Source organism: Anabrus simplex, chromosome 5, assembly GCF_040414725.1.
Source record: "Anabrus simplex isolate iqAnaSimp1 chromosome 5, ASM4041472v1, whole genome shotgun sequence".
Lineage (NCBI taxonomy): Eukaryota > Metazoa > Arthropoda > Insecta > Orthoptera > Tettigoniidae > Anabrus > Anabrus simplex.
The window spans coordinates 19,333,974-19,351,266 of NC_090269.1; the positions used below are offsets into that span (position 1 = coordinate 19,333,974).

Sequence of the window (17,293 nt, forward strand, 5' to 3'; positions counted from 1 at the left end):
CAATTTTCCTGTAAAACCAACAGTAAAAGAAACACAGAGTTTTACGCTCAAAGACGCCTCTGAAGCTCCCCTACAGCTGGATGAAATAGTTACAGCTAAGATCCTACTCCACTTATCCTAAAGTTGAATACCAAGTTTCATGAAAATCCACCAAACCATTCTCATGCGATGCTCAAAGAGACAAACATTAAGATGAACCTGACACATGATATACTTGTCCTGTCCTGTGTAAAAGTCAAATACCAGGTTAATAATCAGAAAGTAGAAACAGAAAGACAATTTTATATATAGATATGACAATTACAAGTCAAAATATTTAGCATTTATGACAGTAATTAAAACTTCTGAATATGGTTTAAATAATTTTATTTGTTGGATACAGTTCTCAGCCATTGCTCTTTTTCAATAATTTCTTGCAGACCTGAGTTCCATGGTCCATAATGAAGTTCAAAAATTTGTTTTGCATTATTTACACACTTGACAGCTTCCTTGTGTTTCTTCCTGAATCCTGGACTACTGCTGCTGCTGATATTCTGTTTTAAGTCACAAATCATAACATCAGAAAGCTTTTGTAACTCATTTGCCAACTCTACACTATGTGAGCCAAATTGTTCTTCCACAGTTGCAATGCTGTCCAATAGAAACTCCACACTTTTACCATATTCACCTGAAGAAAGAAAAAAAAGTCATATACAAGATGATATTAACATATTATTATAAAAATAAAATAGAAAGGATATGCCAACTTCAGGGTGAAATATAATACCAAATACAAACCTACTCTTGACATGACCTGATAATTGAAACGATCACACATGTACAATAATATGAGATATGAATGTGTTGCAAGAGTAGTGACTGAATGGAAGTTACCAGATCGTGAACATCATTATTACTAATGTTCGGTTGATTTCATAATATGCTACAGATAACTTAATTGGCCTGTTGAGAACATATGGATTATCTTACACATGTTAGATCAACTGGGAGGGTTGTAGAAAGGTGAAAAGGGGAGTTCTGTATAACTCTTACATTATTTCTGAGGAGTGTACAGCATCCAGAATGGGCACAGTCACTAGGTGAGGGAATGCATATTTTCAGTATTATGTTCAAGAATATGGAGTTCTACACAGATCCGTACCGAGCGTCCCACTATTCGCAATAGCCATCAATGGCATAGCTGCTGCTGCTTGGCCAGCAGTAATTCCATTGAGATGTAGACAATTTAGCTCTACATTTCAGCTCGGGAAAGATGGCAGTTGCTGGGAGACAGCTACAGCATGCTATTAACAGAGTTGGCAGATGATGTGCATCCTGAACCAGAGCTCTGCTTGCGAAATAGTGTTCCACCAGTGGTCGACATCTCCAGGTTTCTGGATCTGCAATCTGATAGGAAACTAATGTGATAACCCCACATCCATAAGGTACACTGCATGAAGAGACTAAATATGCTTAAGTTTCTCAGTGGTACTTAGCGAAGGGCCAACTGTGTAGTACTGCTACTTCTTTTCCATGGTTATGGTTCTTTCCCGTACAACTATAGAAGTGCAGCTGATGGTTCAACATCAAGATCTTTGTTGAATATTTTAGAAAGTATACACTATCGTGGGATTAGGCTCGCAAGCAGAGCTTTCCATACTAGCCCCATTCCCAGCCTACTCACTGAATTGGGAGTTCAATTTTTGCGAAGAAGGCAGCAGGGCATGCTGCCAAAATTTGTGAAATGCTGTGAAATCCAATCTTTCAATGCCTCTTTAATATTTAATACCACCAAATGTGATATGGCTGGTTGGAATTCGAATTAATAGCTTGTATTCTGAGTTGGATACAGTTATCGGTGGTTGTCTTGAGCAGATGGCTATTAGTGGTGGTCTTGAGCAGACACCTAGCAAGGTACCTCCGTGACTAGTTTTGCAACCAGATATATCGCTAGATCTACTCTGCGGATCTAAGGTGAACATGGATGCCTCTACTTTCCAGGGCTTCGTTTACCAGTATCCAGATGCACAACTTGTCTTCACAGACAGTTCTTAGGTAGGAGAGAATACTGGATGCTCATTAGTTCCGATGGTGTTACCACCAAGATCTCACTTGCTAGTATCTACAGCATGTAAACCGCAGAGCTCTTCACCATCTCAAAAGCTCTGCAGTTTGTGCTGAACCGCGAGTGAAACCACTGTCTCATTTGTACCGACTCTTTGATTTCTCTGCAGTCTACTGACAGCTTTGATACCTGTTTCCCGCAACACCAACATTTCTGACCTTCTAGTAAGTTTGTGCGATGCTGGCACCAGAATCACTTTCGCATGGCTTCCAAGCCACATGGGGATTGCAGGGAATGAACTTGCAGATCAAACTACAAAAGAAGCGGTACTTTTACCACCTATACTTATGCCTGTGCTAGGGATATTTGCTCTCAGCTATATTAAACTATCTTGGCATTCTGGGAATCAGAGTGACTCATAAGTTATGAGTTTCATTATGGTCCGTATTGAACCATTCTGTTCATGGTCCAATTGAGGCAATATTTAATGCATTGATGCCGAAATGGAAGAACTCGGCGTCCAGTCCAAAGCCACGACGTGACAACATGCTGAATGGCCGTATCGTCACTGAATCATTTTCCCAGGTCCGGATGGAAATAACTGAGGGCTAGGTCAGGGCTGTAGGGAGGATGGTCCAATACATACAACTGGAAGCGCCGTAACAATTCATGCATACTGTTAGCTGGATGTGGTGTGGCATCTTTTGTTTTGTTAAAAATGAAGCCATACTTTCCAGTGTCAACTCAGTTAATGTAAGTTTAAATTCTCCACTCTGTTGAACAATAAATATTACAAGTAAAACCCTATAATATACCTGAAAAAAAAAAAAAAAAAAAAAAAAGAGGAGAATTCTCAGGACGATCTTAGGTCTGGGAAAGGAAGATGAAGAATTCCATAGACGGCAAAATTCCGAGCTCTACGAACACACAGAAAGGCTCTCTGACTGTGCTAGATCTTAGGTTATAATCAACTGTTAGTAAACTGTGATCCAACAGAATGTATCAAATATTCATACATGAATTATTGTAAACAAAAAGTTCTTATGGGACAATCTTACTTATGTAACATCTGGTTCAGAGCTCTGACTAATTTAGAGAATTGAGTGGGCTGATGATGCTTGCTAGGACAAGCAAAACATGTACCACAACCACCTAAGCAGAATAATTATATCCTAGTCAGAAGGATTATAAAGTATTGAAAAGGTGGATATCAATAAATCAATTGTAAAGTTTTTAAATACATACCACTTATTACATGTTATGAATCTCATTATGATAACCATATTGGAGTACAGAACATAAAAAGTTTAAAATAAATTTATTAAAAACCACCATTCCAATACTTTACAATCTTTAAGATATAAATGTTACATAGATGTTAAAATGGGACATGTTTCACTTGAGCTTTGTAAGCATCTTCACCCACACTTAATCTAAAGCTAAGTCAGGGCCCTGAACTGCATTAATACAAGATAAAACAGTCATAAAAATCTAGTCTGTGGAGAAAGTGATGCTTAAATATAATTAAAATTCAATAATAAACTTGTCATAGTAATATATGTACATGGAATGGATATTAGTGTTAGTCTAAAAATAGTACAAGTTGATTGTTAGTAGAATGAGACATAGTCATAATGATCAAACATATAATTGGATTGTACAAATTTAATATCAACAGTTGCTCACAATCTTGTAACTTACTTATTACTCTATACAGAATAACATCATCTGCAAAAAGCCTTATCTCTGATATATATCATAAAGGTCCAATAATACTGCCTTGAGGAATTCCCCTCTTATTTATTACAGGGTCAGATGAAGCTTTGCCTATTTTAATTCTCTGAGATCTATTTTCTAAAAATGTAGCAACCCATTCAGTCACCCTTTTGTCTAGTCCAATTGCACTCAATTTTGCCAGTACTCTCCCATGATCCACTCTATCAAATACCTTAGACAGGTCAATGGCGATACAGTCCATCTGACCTCCTGAATTCAAGATATCTGCTATATCTTGGTGGAATCCTACAAGTTGAGCTTCAGTGGAATAACCTTTCCTAAACTCAAACTCTACCTTCTATCGAACCAGTTATTAATTTACCAAATATGTCTAATATACAGAAAGAATGCTTTCCCAAAGCTTACATGCAATGCATGTTAAACTGACTGACCTGTAATTTTCAGCTTTATGTCTATCACCCTTTCCTTTGTACACAGGGGCTACTATAGCAACTCTCCATTCATTTGGTATAGCTCCTTCATACAAACAATAATCAAAATAAGTACTTCAGATATGGTACTACATCCCAACTCATTGTATTTAGTGTATCCCCAGAAATCTTATCATTTCCAGCCGCTCTTCTAGTTTTCAGCTTTTGTATCTTATTGAAAATGTCACTGAGATGCGTCAATGATAGGGCTCTCGCTGTAAATGAACAATAATGTCCAGTTTAATATAGGAATTTTGAAGGGACGGACAAAAACTGACGTTATAACGGGTTCTCGTTATATGCCATACTCGTTATAGCGGACTTCTACTGTATGTATGTTCAGTCCTCAGCCTTAAGGCTGGCTGGATTCTCAACAGCTCTGCCATCAGGTTCATAGATGGCCTAGGCATCTCTGAAAAGGCAAACTAAGGAAATGAGGAGTGAGGTAGTTTCCCATTGCTTTCCTCACTAAGCTAGAAGTTCCTATTACATATCAGTCTACCAAGCCTACTGAAATGCATGCACCAACTGACCCTATGAGCAACATTTTCACCATTCATAACAGGGACTGGCAGCATAAGGAATGGCATTACTAGTATCGCTCATACCTCAGTCACTTTCATATTGTCAAAGCTAATGATAAGACAGAGGCAGATCAATAAAAGTAACGAAACTGCTCTAGCCTATACCCAGAAGACTTAGTGCACTGTAACACTAGGTCTCGCCAGCAAGCAATTTGTACAAGCCCTATTGTCTTATGCCAGCCCCGTGGAGTAGGGGTAGTGTCCCTGCCTCTTACCCGGAGGCCCTGGGTTTGATTCCCAGTGAGGTCAGGGATTTTTACCTGGACCTGAGGGCTGGTTCGAGAGCCACTCAGCCTATGTGATTAGAATTGAGGAGCTATCTGATGGTGAGATAGCGGTCCCGGTCTTGAAAGCCAAGAATACCGGCTGAGGGGATTTGTCATGCTGACCACACGGCACCTCGTAATCTGCAGGCCTACGGGCTGAGCAGTGGTCGCTTAGTAGGACAAGGCCTTTCAAGGGCTGTAGTGCCATGGGGTTTGGTTTGGTTTCTGTTGTCTTATCAGCTAATTTTCTTTAATTATTAACAAACCCGGGTACTTTTCATTGTCTATAAAAACTTTTGCCCCCACCCCCCCACTTCTAATTCCCAATCACCACTACTGTCTATAAACAAATATTTGCCCCAATTTGTCCTCTTGAATTCCAAATTTATCTTCATATTGTGATCTTTCCTACCTTTGAAAATCAAGTATGTGAGAGAGAATACCATCTGCATGGCTTTCAGCTCTTCTATCTTCTGTGAACACATCTTTCGGTAGTCCAGCTGCTCATGAAAGATAGTGTACAAACTGTCCACTGACATGCTGAGTTCATTAGCAATGTCGTTAAATCAAATACAATGATCGTCCTGAATCAGACCTTCAATACAGCACACACTGTCATCTGTGATGGATTGCTTGGCTGATCAGATCTTTGCTCATCTTGCACACTAGACATTATTAAACTCATTGTGTTAATTCCAAACCTGTGCCCATGACATAACATTTGCAGCACACATCTCAACAAGTATCCGATGAATTTCCCTAATGAGGTGCCCTTCAGATGCAAAACCAGACAATTGACGCACTTCCACGTTTGATCATGTTTCTGTGCAAACAGCCATCTTTCATCTGATATGGTGAGGGTCTGATGCAACACATGCACCATCTAACAGATGCATGATAAAGGTGGTCTTCTTGTTACCTTAATTTTTAATGCATCTTTGTATATCAATAATAAAAACATTAAGAGAAGAAGAAAAACTTTTGAAACTCACCCATCACAGCATAGCACTTGGCAATTTTATCTTTACAAGCCATTAGATCTTTATTGTTTTTATACAAACAGTCTTTCTGCAGCCTTAAACACGTTTGAAAGAGCTGTAGAGCTTCCTTCACATTGCCCATCTCAAGTGCTGTACTTCCTAAAAATGACAAACCAAGCAATTCATTACAAATACAATGGGCAAACACATTCATAATGAATGGCTGCCTACAATCAGGTTGTAAGCCATTTTTCGACAAATAGGGTTTCTGCTGGAAATATATCGCACTACATGCCTTGTTTCATGTGCTACTAACTTCATTCAAATAACATGCACTAGATTGAAGACAGTAATGTTTTCATTTTATTTTCTTATTCAGTAATATGCAACACTGTAAGTATGAAATAACTTTGTTTTAAGCTTCACAAAGAGTGACTTACAACATTCTTCTAGGCAGGCCAACCATTAACAAAACCCGACACAATGAACATACTGTATATCTGCAATAACAAAACCTATTACAGATAAATTCTAAATTTATAGTAGTAATTAGTGGGTGTTTTAGTGGGATAAATGATAACAACTATGTTTCTTGTAATTGTTATTGTTTTTATTACTATTATTATAATGTTCTGAAGACTGTGAGAATGTGTAAGTGCCAGCAAGTGATAGTCAGCTGTATCATTCTCCAAAGTTCAGGTGAGTTTCCTTCTTTTAAACAGCATGTACAGTATTATCTGATAATCTACTTGTTGGAATACTCAGAATTCAGCTACATTTATTGTGCTCCTGGACCTGACCTTGGCAGTGACCGTATCAATAATCCCTCCCTCCTGGGCTCTCCCTTCTTAGCAGGTACTCTGTTGAAACAAGCATTGTCGTCCTCTTCTCATAGCCTGCAGTGTTACCATGTAAATGCTCTTTCTCTTCCGGCGCATTACGACGAAATTCAAGCAATGCTAACGGAAAATAATTTACATATACTTTGCATTTCTGAAACCTGGCTGACTGCTAGCATTCCGTCCTCCATAGTTGATATCGATCAACATGATCGAACGCGTTTCCATCGGTCGGATGGAAGGCGTGGAGGCGATTTACTGTAGAAATGACCTAAAGAGCCGAGTGATATGTACATCTTCCCAGGGTGTACGAGCAAGGCCTGAGTTCATGTTCGCTGAAGTGAATATTAACAGACGAAAGGGGATGATTTCTGTCATATACAAACTGCCTGGCGTAACAGATATGGCCGAATTCGAAACGTATTTACTAGACTTCCAGGCTATTTATGAACACATAATCATTATGGGCGACCTTTAACTCTAACCTATTTATTATGACACATGACAATAATCAATTAGTAGATTTGTTTACTACTTGTAACATGACTATTCTCCCACTACAATCCATGAATCACGTGTATGCAACTAACCGTTCATCACACACACTCATCCATCTCATTGTAACGAACAACCCAGGTAAAGTAATAACCCATGGGCAAATCCCTGTACCATCCATTTCGACCCACGACCTTATACATTTATCCTATTCCCTCAAAGTACCTAAATACAAACCTAAGTACATAACTGTCAGAAATATGAAGGACATAAACCTGAATTACTTGAATTGTGACGCTTATCAACTACCGTGGGACGATATACGGAGTCTAAATGACACTGACGCTAAAGTTAACTTGTTTAATACGATGATAAAGAACTTATATGACAGACATGCCCCTAAATACCAATATAAATGGTCCATTATTGGACATTATGAATTTTCCAGCTAACTCATTCCTGGTTGGCAGCGTTTCGCACCCGTGTGCTAGGTTGGGCTCATCAGTTGGTACCTAGCACACCCACCAAGATGCTGGCTAGTGCATACTGTGGAGGCCACTGCGTAGGCTACTTAGAGTCACCAGCAGTGCCGTTGCACTGTGAGAGACTTCATCTCTTTACCAAAAAATTGATGCCTGCTTAGCCATCAGATGATATAGATGTTGATTCCTGTAGGGAACCTGAAATATCTGCCCCGAATGAGTAAATTTATAATACCAATATAAATTGTCCGTTATTGGACATTACAAATTTCCCAGCTAACTCATTCCTGGTTGCCAGCATTTCACCCCCCTGTGCTAGGTTGGGCTCATCAGTAGGTACCTAGCACATCCAGCAAGACGCTGGCTAGTGCATACCGCGAAGGCCACTGCGTAGGTTACTTGGAGCCATCGGCAGTGCCAATGCACTTTCTTAAATATAAAGTTCTAAAATCACTGTTTCAGATGTAAATTTTTGGCAAGTCTGAGGACTTTGTTAAAATCCCTGCTAGGAAACATGTAATTTAACACGTCCAGCACCTGCTCCTGAGCGGGACACTTGAATGCCTGGACCAGCCATTTTCATGCCCGGCCCTCTTAACGTGCATCACTTAATACAGTTTACAATTACTCCTAAAATAAAATGTTAGAAAAATTATACTTTGTGCTTATCTCTAGTAAATATTTAGGGTGTGAATCTGGTATCACAGGTTTCAAAATACGTCCAATTTTATACAGCCTATCTGTATTTTCGGCATAATGATTACTGTCACCGAAGTGAAGAAATGAAAGAACACGAAGGAAGCGTATTCGGAACATTGTATTAGAAAATATCGGAGTATGAAAAACATGGTCCTCAGTCCAGTACGTACCGGGCGAATTGGCCGTGCGTGTAGAGGCGCGCGGCTGTGAGCTTGCATCCGGGAGATCGTGGGTTCGAATCCCACTGTCGGCAGCCCTGAAGATGGTTTTCCGTGGTTTCCCATTTTCATACCAGGCAAATGCTGGGGCTGTACCTTAATTAAGGCCACGGCCGCTTCCTTCCCATTCCTAGGCCTTTCCTATCCCATCGTCGCCATAAGACCTATCTGAGTCGGTGCGACGTAAAGCCCGTAGCAAAAAAAAAGAAAAAAAAAGTCCAGTACGTTTTTATATCACGATTTTGGACTAATCGGTTTCCACGATTGCATGCTCGAATTCTTTGTGAAAGGCTGGGGCACCGCACTTGACTCACGTATAGATTGGTCTGCTCACACACATACTGATAAAATTCGTCATTCATGAAAATACTCACGTAACTCAAAATATCCTGCTTATTTTCTATTTGAAAGTTTTTACCTGAATTCTCTGTAAATAGTGGAATGGGTGGACAATAACTAGGATGATATGTATCAGGCACTTTTCTCTATAGGCCTATCGGAATTTCCTCGTCACTCTCACTTTCACTATCTGAGTCTATTTCAGGAATAAGTTCATCACCAGAATAATCATTGTGAACAATAATAATTATTCTTCCGTTTTATAAGCCATTATACTACACTCGGTAAGAACGACACGCACTGCACTGGAATCTCAAGTACCGTCTTGATGGGCGAGGAAGTGCTGAGATATTCCCGCTAAAACAGCTAAGATAAACATGAGCCCACTCAACGCGACAGTTATCTCAAAAAGGTCAACCAACTTCCTGCTACAACCAGCAACGCTGAGTAAGGTGTAAGAATGCATAGATGATGAACATAAACAGCATTGCTTCGCGCGGAACATTAAATGTCTTACGCCGTCCCTGGCCCGCAGCATAGGAGCAAGCATAAACGTCTTATGCCGTCCACGGTCCGCAATAAGTTAAGTGAACAAAGAGTGTTCACCCTCTATTGATTCCCCTTCAACTTCTAAATTCTTCACTCGCCTTCAGTATTTAATATTTTTCGTTTAGTTACCCCTCTGTAGTACAACTTAGCCTCTGCCATAAGCCCATCAAGTATTTTAAGTGTTTCTCTACAAGGAGTGCAAGAGTTTCATCTAGCCTTTTGTTCATGGCTGATCATCAGAAACCTTTTAATTTTACATTACAGCCATTTAGTACGGGCACTCATTGCCCCGGTTTAAAGTGTAATTATTAATAAACAAGTATGTGACAGACTGTTGAGCAGAAGTGACTGGAAACACTGTTTTTGAAATCTGTAAAAAATAATTTTGTAAGAAGCTTGTGCCTCTTAGAGGCTGGACTACAGTTCCTTTCGGAGCTAAGTCTCCTAGCACGTAACTCGGCAATGTGAGTGGAGCAAATATGCTCTTGTAAAATAGTGTACCTTCAGAGCTACAAAGCTCATCCCTTGTAAACTTTTGTGTCCATAATTTTCTTTATTGTACCTGATTTCTGTACTCATAGTCCGCTGTTCTTACCCGAACTGACAAGCTCATCATAATTATATTGTTGTTGTTTATTCATATTATCTATCAAATTTTAAAATCAAAAAATTTAAAAAAAAAGGAAAGAAATAAAATTTCAAAATTTAGTGCTTTAACTTATGCTCTGATCATTTCACTGTCCACCCATTTACCCCAGCACCTTCTTACACCTCTGTGAACCACAGAATTTCCAGATCAGTTACAATTGTCAACTCCTGATGGTAGTCAAATATTCTTTGATGTTATTCAAGACGTAATTTCAAGTTTCAACCATGATATGTTGGGGTTTCTATAATGACAACCGACCTCTGAGGCAATAAACTCAGGACTTTCGTGAACCACTCTACATAAATTAAATTCACAACACACCATGCATTCATTTAACATTACCAACATATTCGCCAACATCCCTACAGCCAAAACAATTGGTTTAGTCGAAGAGAATTTAAACAGTCATTTAAGCTAAATAAAAAGGGGAACTTTTTAATATTTTAGAATTCGTTCTCAATAACACTATCTACCAGCAAAAAGGATACCGTATGAGGTCTCCTACTTCTGGAATTTGAGTTGAATTCTACATTAACAATTTAGAAAAAAAAAAAAAATCTACAACCTTCATGGAATATTCCTCCATTTCCAGCAAATTCAATGCTTACGTATAAGATAAATACAGTAATGACATTTATATCACCATACCCCTGTTTCAAAAGTCATTTTTCATGTCAGAGAAGTGAATGTATGTATACCTCATAGCAGCGTCTGCTTTTCAACTTACTCTGTCCTCTGATAAAGGCTGCAGCCAAAAATTTTGGCCTTTCATTAAAAACAGTAGTGAAGTCAGTGTAGTTTTGAGTTATCTTATCTGGCTCCATGGCTAAATGGTTAATGTGCTGGCCTTCAGTCCAGGGGTTCCTGGGTTCGATTCCCTGTCGGGTCAGTGATTTTAACCTTCATTAGTTAATTCCAATAGCTTGGTGGCTGTGTGTGTGTGTGTGCGTGTGTGTACGTGTACTGTCTTCATTAGAATTCATCACAGGTAGAGCCCCATCCTCATAGATGTGCAGGTTGCCTATATGGCATCAACTCGAAAGAACTGCACCAGGCCTCTTTGGAGGACACATGCCATTAAAAATAAAAGTCATATAATGGGCACTGATATTAAAAAGAATAATATTACTATTACCTACCTTCATTATATAGATTATGTGCCTTGAATGCTTTTTCTACCAAATTGCTGTAACCCTGTGTGTTCCCACAATCGCAACAAACCATTTGATGGGATCTGCTTGTGTGTTCCACTAAGGGTCCTTCACAAGATGAACAGACCAAGGCTGAGAAACGATCCTACAAACAACATCACATTTTCAGTGAAATAATATTTCCTGCTTTCTAAAGACATAACAAATACAATAGCCCAATAATCAATCACTGGAGTTCCTAGGATATAACAGAGAGGAATTTAGATATGGTCGAGACACATAAAAAAAAAGGGTAAGCAGCAACTAATTAAAATCAGTACAAAGTGTGAAGGGCAAGAGAGAGGAGATAATAATATCATGGAACAATTTTTAAGCCACTCTTTCAAGCTAAAAAGTTGAGGATAAGACAGAAAATATGTGACAATTTTTCTAACTCAGTTGCTGTCACAGCAATACTGTTAAGACCATAGCTAAAAATGTTGCTTGCTTTAGGGAAAGTATCAGACTGCTCTTAGTTCTGTTCATAAGATTCCTGCACGACTAAATTCTTTTTATGAAGTCATAACAGTTAGCAGTTTTTGTTGTTATTATAGTTCTGCTAATTCTGCAGAATCACTATTACCATGTTATTCTGCATTTGTCTTGCTGAGAGGCAAGTTCTGCTATGCAACTCTGCTGTCTCCATTTCATTCAGTCAAAGGCCATGTTAAGTTGTACATTTACTATCTTGATATTGTTGGGTAGTGTACTGACCCATCATTGCTTAAGTCATCCTTTGGTTTCTATCTGACAACTTCCAGCATTCCATCTTTCCAATTCATATGTCCAAATCATCGTAGTCAACTAGATCAGTGAAACAGCAAATCATTTTCTCAAATTTCTGTTGGAAACAAAACCTACTCTAGTAACTCAGCATCTTTGTCTCCATGATGCTTAGTCTATATATGGTACTGTGCAAGAGAATGGACAATGGTGCAATAGATCTTTGCAGATGAAGTGCTGTGTCATGCAATCGGAGGCTTTCTTGAGGTCCAAGAAAGCAATATAGATTTGCCTGTTCTTCTTGCACTGTTTCTCAACGATCTGTGCAGCATAGCTTGGATCAGTTGTGCTCCAATCTTTTACAAATCTAATTTAGTATATAGTAATTTTATTAATTCATTATAATGGGCAATTATTATGTTGTGTTTTCTGTTTACTATCACCATTTATGAATTTCTAAGTTCTGAATTTGAGGTTAATATGAAATGGTTTAAGAAACTTGGGCAATATTTAGATTCAGAATTTTTTGTTTTTACAACTTGCTTTACGTCGCACTGACAGAGATAGGTCTTATGGCGATGATGGGATAGGAAAGGCCCAGAAGTGGGAAGGAATCGGCCGTAGCCTTAATTAAGGTACATTTGCTCGGTGTGAAAATGGGAAACAACGGAAAACTATCTTCAGGGCTGCCGACAGTGTGGCTCAAACCCACTATCTCCCGGATGCAAGCTCACAGCTGCACGCCCCTAACTGAATGGCCAACTCGCCTGGTGGAGATTCAGAATTAAGGTGAGTAGAAATATATATGCAATATTTCACAAAGCTGTTCCGAAAATAAAATTCTACCACTTCACCTGAAAATCATATTGTACTGGATGTGAACAGTGTTCACAGCTGCAAGTGAAGAAGTATTGACTCTTCAGTGCTTCCATTCGCTCCTGGCAGGACATTCTACGGAAATGAGGACCTAAAAAACAAAAGAAAACAAGTTTATTTCTGGTTTTAAAAAGGAAATAAATATACACATATAGGAAAAGATATTAAATCATGTCATACCATAACAGTTGAAAACTTCATCCTCTTTGAATACACTTTTACATGCTCGAACAACAAGGTATTGGCCACAAAAACTGAAATGAAGAAAAAAAGCTATTAACACAGGAATCAAAGTAAATTTTCAGCCATAGTTCATGTATGTATGTATGACTACTTAAAAATCACCACATCCTAACACTCTATGAATTAGAGAAATCCTCTCCTAAAGGGACAACAGAATTTAAGCATCCAGAAAGAAGTTAGTGCATACCAATCTTAATACAACAAGGAAAGACAATGAGAGAAATATCATACCACGGAGGACAGCAAGGATATAAATACTGTATTATGTTACATGCTTAGTGTACTTTTCAATGCCTGCTGGTATTAATATATGCTAGAGAATCATAATATTGTCCTGAAAAGGGGTTCTTTAAAGTGTCAGGAAATCTAACATGGGTTTCTAACATTTACTCTTCAATGACAACCAACAGTGCTGAGATATAATCCTGCAATAACACCGAGCACACAAAGTGAGTGTCAAATCACCTACACATCTTGTCAGTCTGAGCATAGAATATTTAATAAGATGAACTCCAAAAACCGTAAAAGTAGTTAGTGGGCCGTAAAAACCAATAATAAGATAAAATTTTTACTGTAGTCGCATCTGAAGTAGATGTTAAAAGTATAATGGGAAAAAAAGGAATGGAAAGAAGTCCTTGTACATTGGTAAAACATTTGCACAGAAAGGAGACCAATTAAAAGATATACAAAAGAACAGAAGAAATGAAGGGATAATAAAGCTCATGAGAGATTACTATCTTTGCATGTATAAAACTCAGCACGTGCATGTTACCTGAAGGACCCCTTGGGAAAGGTTTTATTGCATCAAATCTGATGCAAACGTGTTCATGTGAATCCTCCGTTTCGCTATTTGTAGAGAGCACGCAGCACTTCAGTAATTACAAAAACAAGAGAAGCATCACATTCCCGATGTACAGAACAAGGTGTTTCGAACACAATGACTCATCACAGTATCGCAGTACTGCATTTGGTGGGTAACAATTATAAAATGTGCCATATGAATGCAGAAAGTAGTCTCGGAACTAAATGACTAGAGTGGTATATGGCATTTATAGACCTGAAAAAGATGCATCTATCACCCACACCTATTGGCTGCAATGATAGGCGGTTTGTAGTCTTCATTTATTTGCGTGCTCCATTTTTAGCCAATGAGTTCATTAATCTTTGCCTCAGAGGTGAAGATCATTATATGAGTGTGTGTGTTCTTGTGTTCAATGTGATGACTGCACATTATGTGTTGTGTAGTGTGATATGATGAATACGATTATAACGAGGTAAGGAATGAATGAAACCCAGTGATTGTTTGTTGCCTTCTCCTGTCGAATAACACCAAGGGATATGCTAGAGGCTTGTAGCCTTACATATAATTTAATTAACTAAGTTTTATTCCACCTACTCAATACTTTACAATAATTGCAATGCCTATGTATACATTACAATGTGTTGTAGCCTTCTCCTGTCGAATAACAACAAGGGATATGCTAGAGACTTAACGTTCCCAAACGACAAATGAATCACCATCAATAGTGTCACATGCCTTCACTTTATAGGAACAATGCAAAGAGATTCAGAATCGAACACATTAGCGATTAGGAATATTGTAGATTTGATACGGGCTTTTGGGCATATGCCGTGTCAAGAAAGCAAGGTGAAACTCTTTATGCTTCGCAGAGAACTTTGCCCCACGTCTTCTGTATGGTAGAAGTCTTCCTCGTGAACAGTCACGATTTTCTTCTTTTAGTGCCGGGAGTGTCCGAGGACATGTTCGGCTCGCCGGGTGCAGGTCTTTCGATATGACGCCATTAGGCGACCTGCGCATCATGATGAGGATGAGATGATGATGAAGAAGACACATACACCCAGCCCCCGTGCCAGAGAAATTAACCAGTGATGGTTAAAATTCCCGACCCTGCCGGGAATCGAAACCGGGACCCCTGCGAACAAAGGCCAGAACGCTAACCATTTTAGCCATGGAGCTGGACGTAAAATGTGGTGATAATATTTTAGGGATATGAAAGAAAAGCTACTATCCAGAATAGAGTGAGGTGACTATGATTTTGTAGCAGTTTTCAGCCTGTAACTTAAATTTTCTCCATCTAAACAACTCGGTAGTAGAGGATTAGCCCCTGTAACGTCGGGCAGTGAGCCCAACTAGGGTTTTACACTTCTAAGTGTAAGCTTCAAGGAGTGCAAGTGTCTGCCTCCGCATCAGTTTGATTTTTTGGCCAGTAACTTTAATCTGTGTTCTTTTTCTTCCCACAAAGACCTGGTAGAATGAGTATTCGATACTCCTGTAAAATTCAATCATTTATGTTAAGTGGTCAGAATGTCGAGTGTTTAAGACAGTGGATTCTGTTTGAACTGTAAAATGTAGGTTGTGCCTCGAGAGGCCTGGAAAGTGTAAATTTTAGTTAGCAAAGATGCTCGGGTTGTAAAGGTTGCCTTGAGAAGGCAGTAAGGCATAAGGTTCGGAGTGCAGTCTCCTAGATAAAGCATAGATGCTCATTTTATTTTTGTAGAGGTGTTTGTATACTCTGTAAATGAAATTGGGAGACCTGTCTTGAGTGGATGGAGCAATAGTGCTCAAGTAACCTTTGTAAAATTGGGAGCTTTAAGCTCAAATGATTAATTGAAAATTTTTGTTGATTTTCTTATTTCTCCTACTTTGTATTTAAACTTTTTTTTTTGCTAGTTGTTTTACGTCGCACCGACACAGATAGGTCTTATGGCGACGATGGGACAGGGAACGGCTAGGAGTGGGAAGGAAGCGGCCGTGGCCTTAATTAAGGTACAGCCCCAGCATTTGCCTGGTGTGAAAATGGGAAACCACGGAAAACCATTTTCAGGGCTGCCGACAGTGGGGTTCGAACCCACTATCTCCTGAATACTGGATACTACTGGCTGTATTTAAACTACTGTACCTGAAATTTTGTTCTGTTGCTGAGTGACGTGTTTGTTAAAATTGGGCATTTGAAAGAAGTGGGAAAAAAACCAGCAGAAAAGAAATATAACTCCGATTTTAAAGATTTAAATTAATCTTTTGATTGTAGTAGATAGACCCATTCATGCCCACACCTTCTCTCATCTCTGTCCACCACGGAACCTCCATAACAGTTATAATGGATGAGAACTTAATCGACGCTACCACCACCATTTCAAACTTAAACACCTTGATCCATATATCAAATTCACCCTAGAATCAGAAATTGAGCATATAATCAATTTTTTAGACTTAACTATCTCAAGACACCACAATTCCCTTAGCTACAAAATGTATAGAAAACCTACACAAACCATAAACACCATACATGAAGACTCTTTACATCCACAATGCCACAAACGTGAACAGCATGGTTCATCGTGTATTCAAGATACCAGTTAAAAAAGATCTTATACATCAGAAACATAACCAAAGCCAACGGATATAATAAACATTTCATTGAGGAATAATAAACAAAGTCAGACATCGACTTTCTACTATTCTCACTGAAGAAAAAACTAACAAAACCTTATTTTCCACTTTCACTTTTAATAATCCACAGATACATCAGATTTCCAACATTCTCAAAAAACATGTTATAAAAATATCTTTTAAAACACAATAATAATCCATCAATTTTACACAACACCAACTCAATTAGTAATAATAATAATAAAAACCTCTATAGATCAGGTGTTTATATGCTTAAATGTAATAGCTGTCCGTCCACCTATATCGGCCAAATAGGCAGAAACTTTGACACAAGGTACTTGGAACATGTAAATTCATGTAAATATAATCGATTTTCCACTATGGGAAAACATATGATGGACTCAAATCATAAATTCACAAATATTGATCAGGATCTAAAAAACTTAAAAATGATAAATAAGGGCTCTCTGCTCAATATCTTTGAGAACTGTTTCATCC

The 17,293-nt window shown here is 38.6% G+C and overlaps 1 protein-coding gene across 5 annotated transcripts in view; it reads right to left on the reverse strand.

Moving 5' to 3' along the window:
- Positions 1–349: 349 nt before the first annotated feature.
- The window catches only part of LOC136873679 (SET and MYND domain-containing protein 4), an 85,639-nt gene continuing 68,695 nt past the window's right edge, over positions 350–17,293 (reverse strand). For 4 of the 5 annotated variants that reach the window (XM_067146794.2, XM_067146792.2, XM_067146790.2 and 1 more), the window contains 5 exons: positions 13,321–13,394; positions 13,119–13,231; positions 11,491–11,647; positions 6,094–6,240; positions 350–667 (listed from right to left, as the gene is read on the reverse strand). In XM_067146794.2, coding sequence (XP_067002895.2) covers positions 366–667; positions 6,094–6,240; positions 11,491–11,647; positions 13,119–13,231; positions 13,321–13,394 — 793 coding nt within the window. In that variant the 3' untranslated portion in view covers positions 350–365. The remainder of the gene's footprint in view (positions 668–6,093; positions 6,241–11,490; positions 11,648–13,118; positions 13,232–13,320; positions 13,395–17,293) is intronic. The other variant, XM_067146791.2, reaches the window with a different exon arrangement.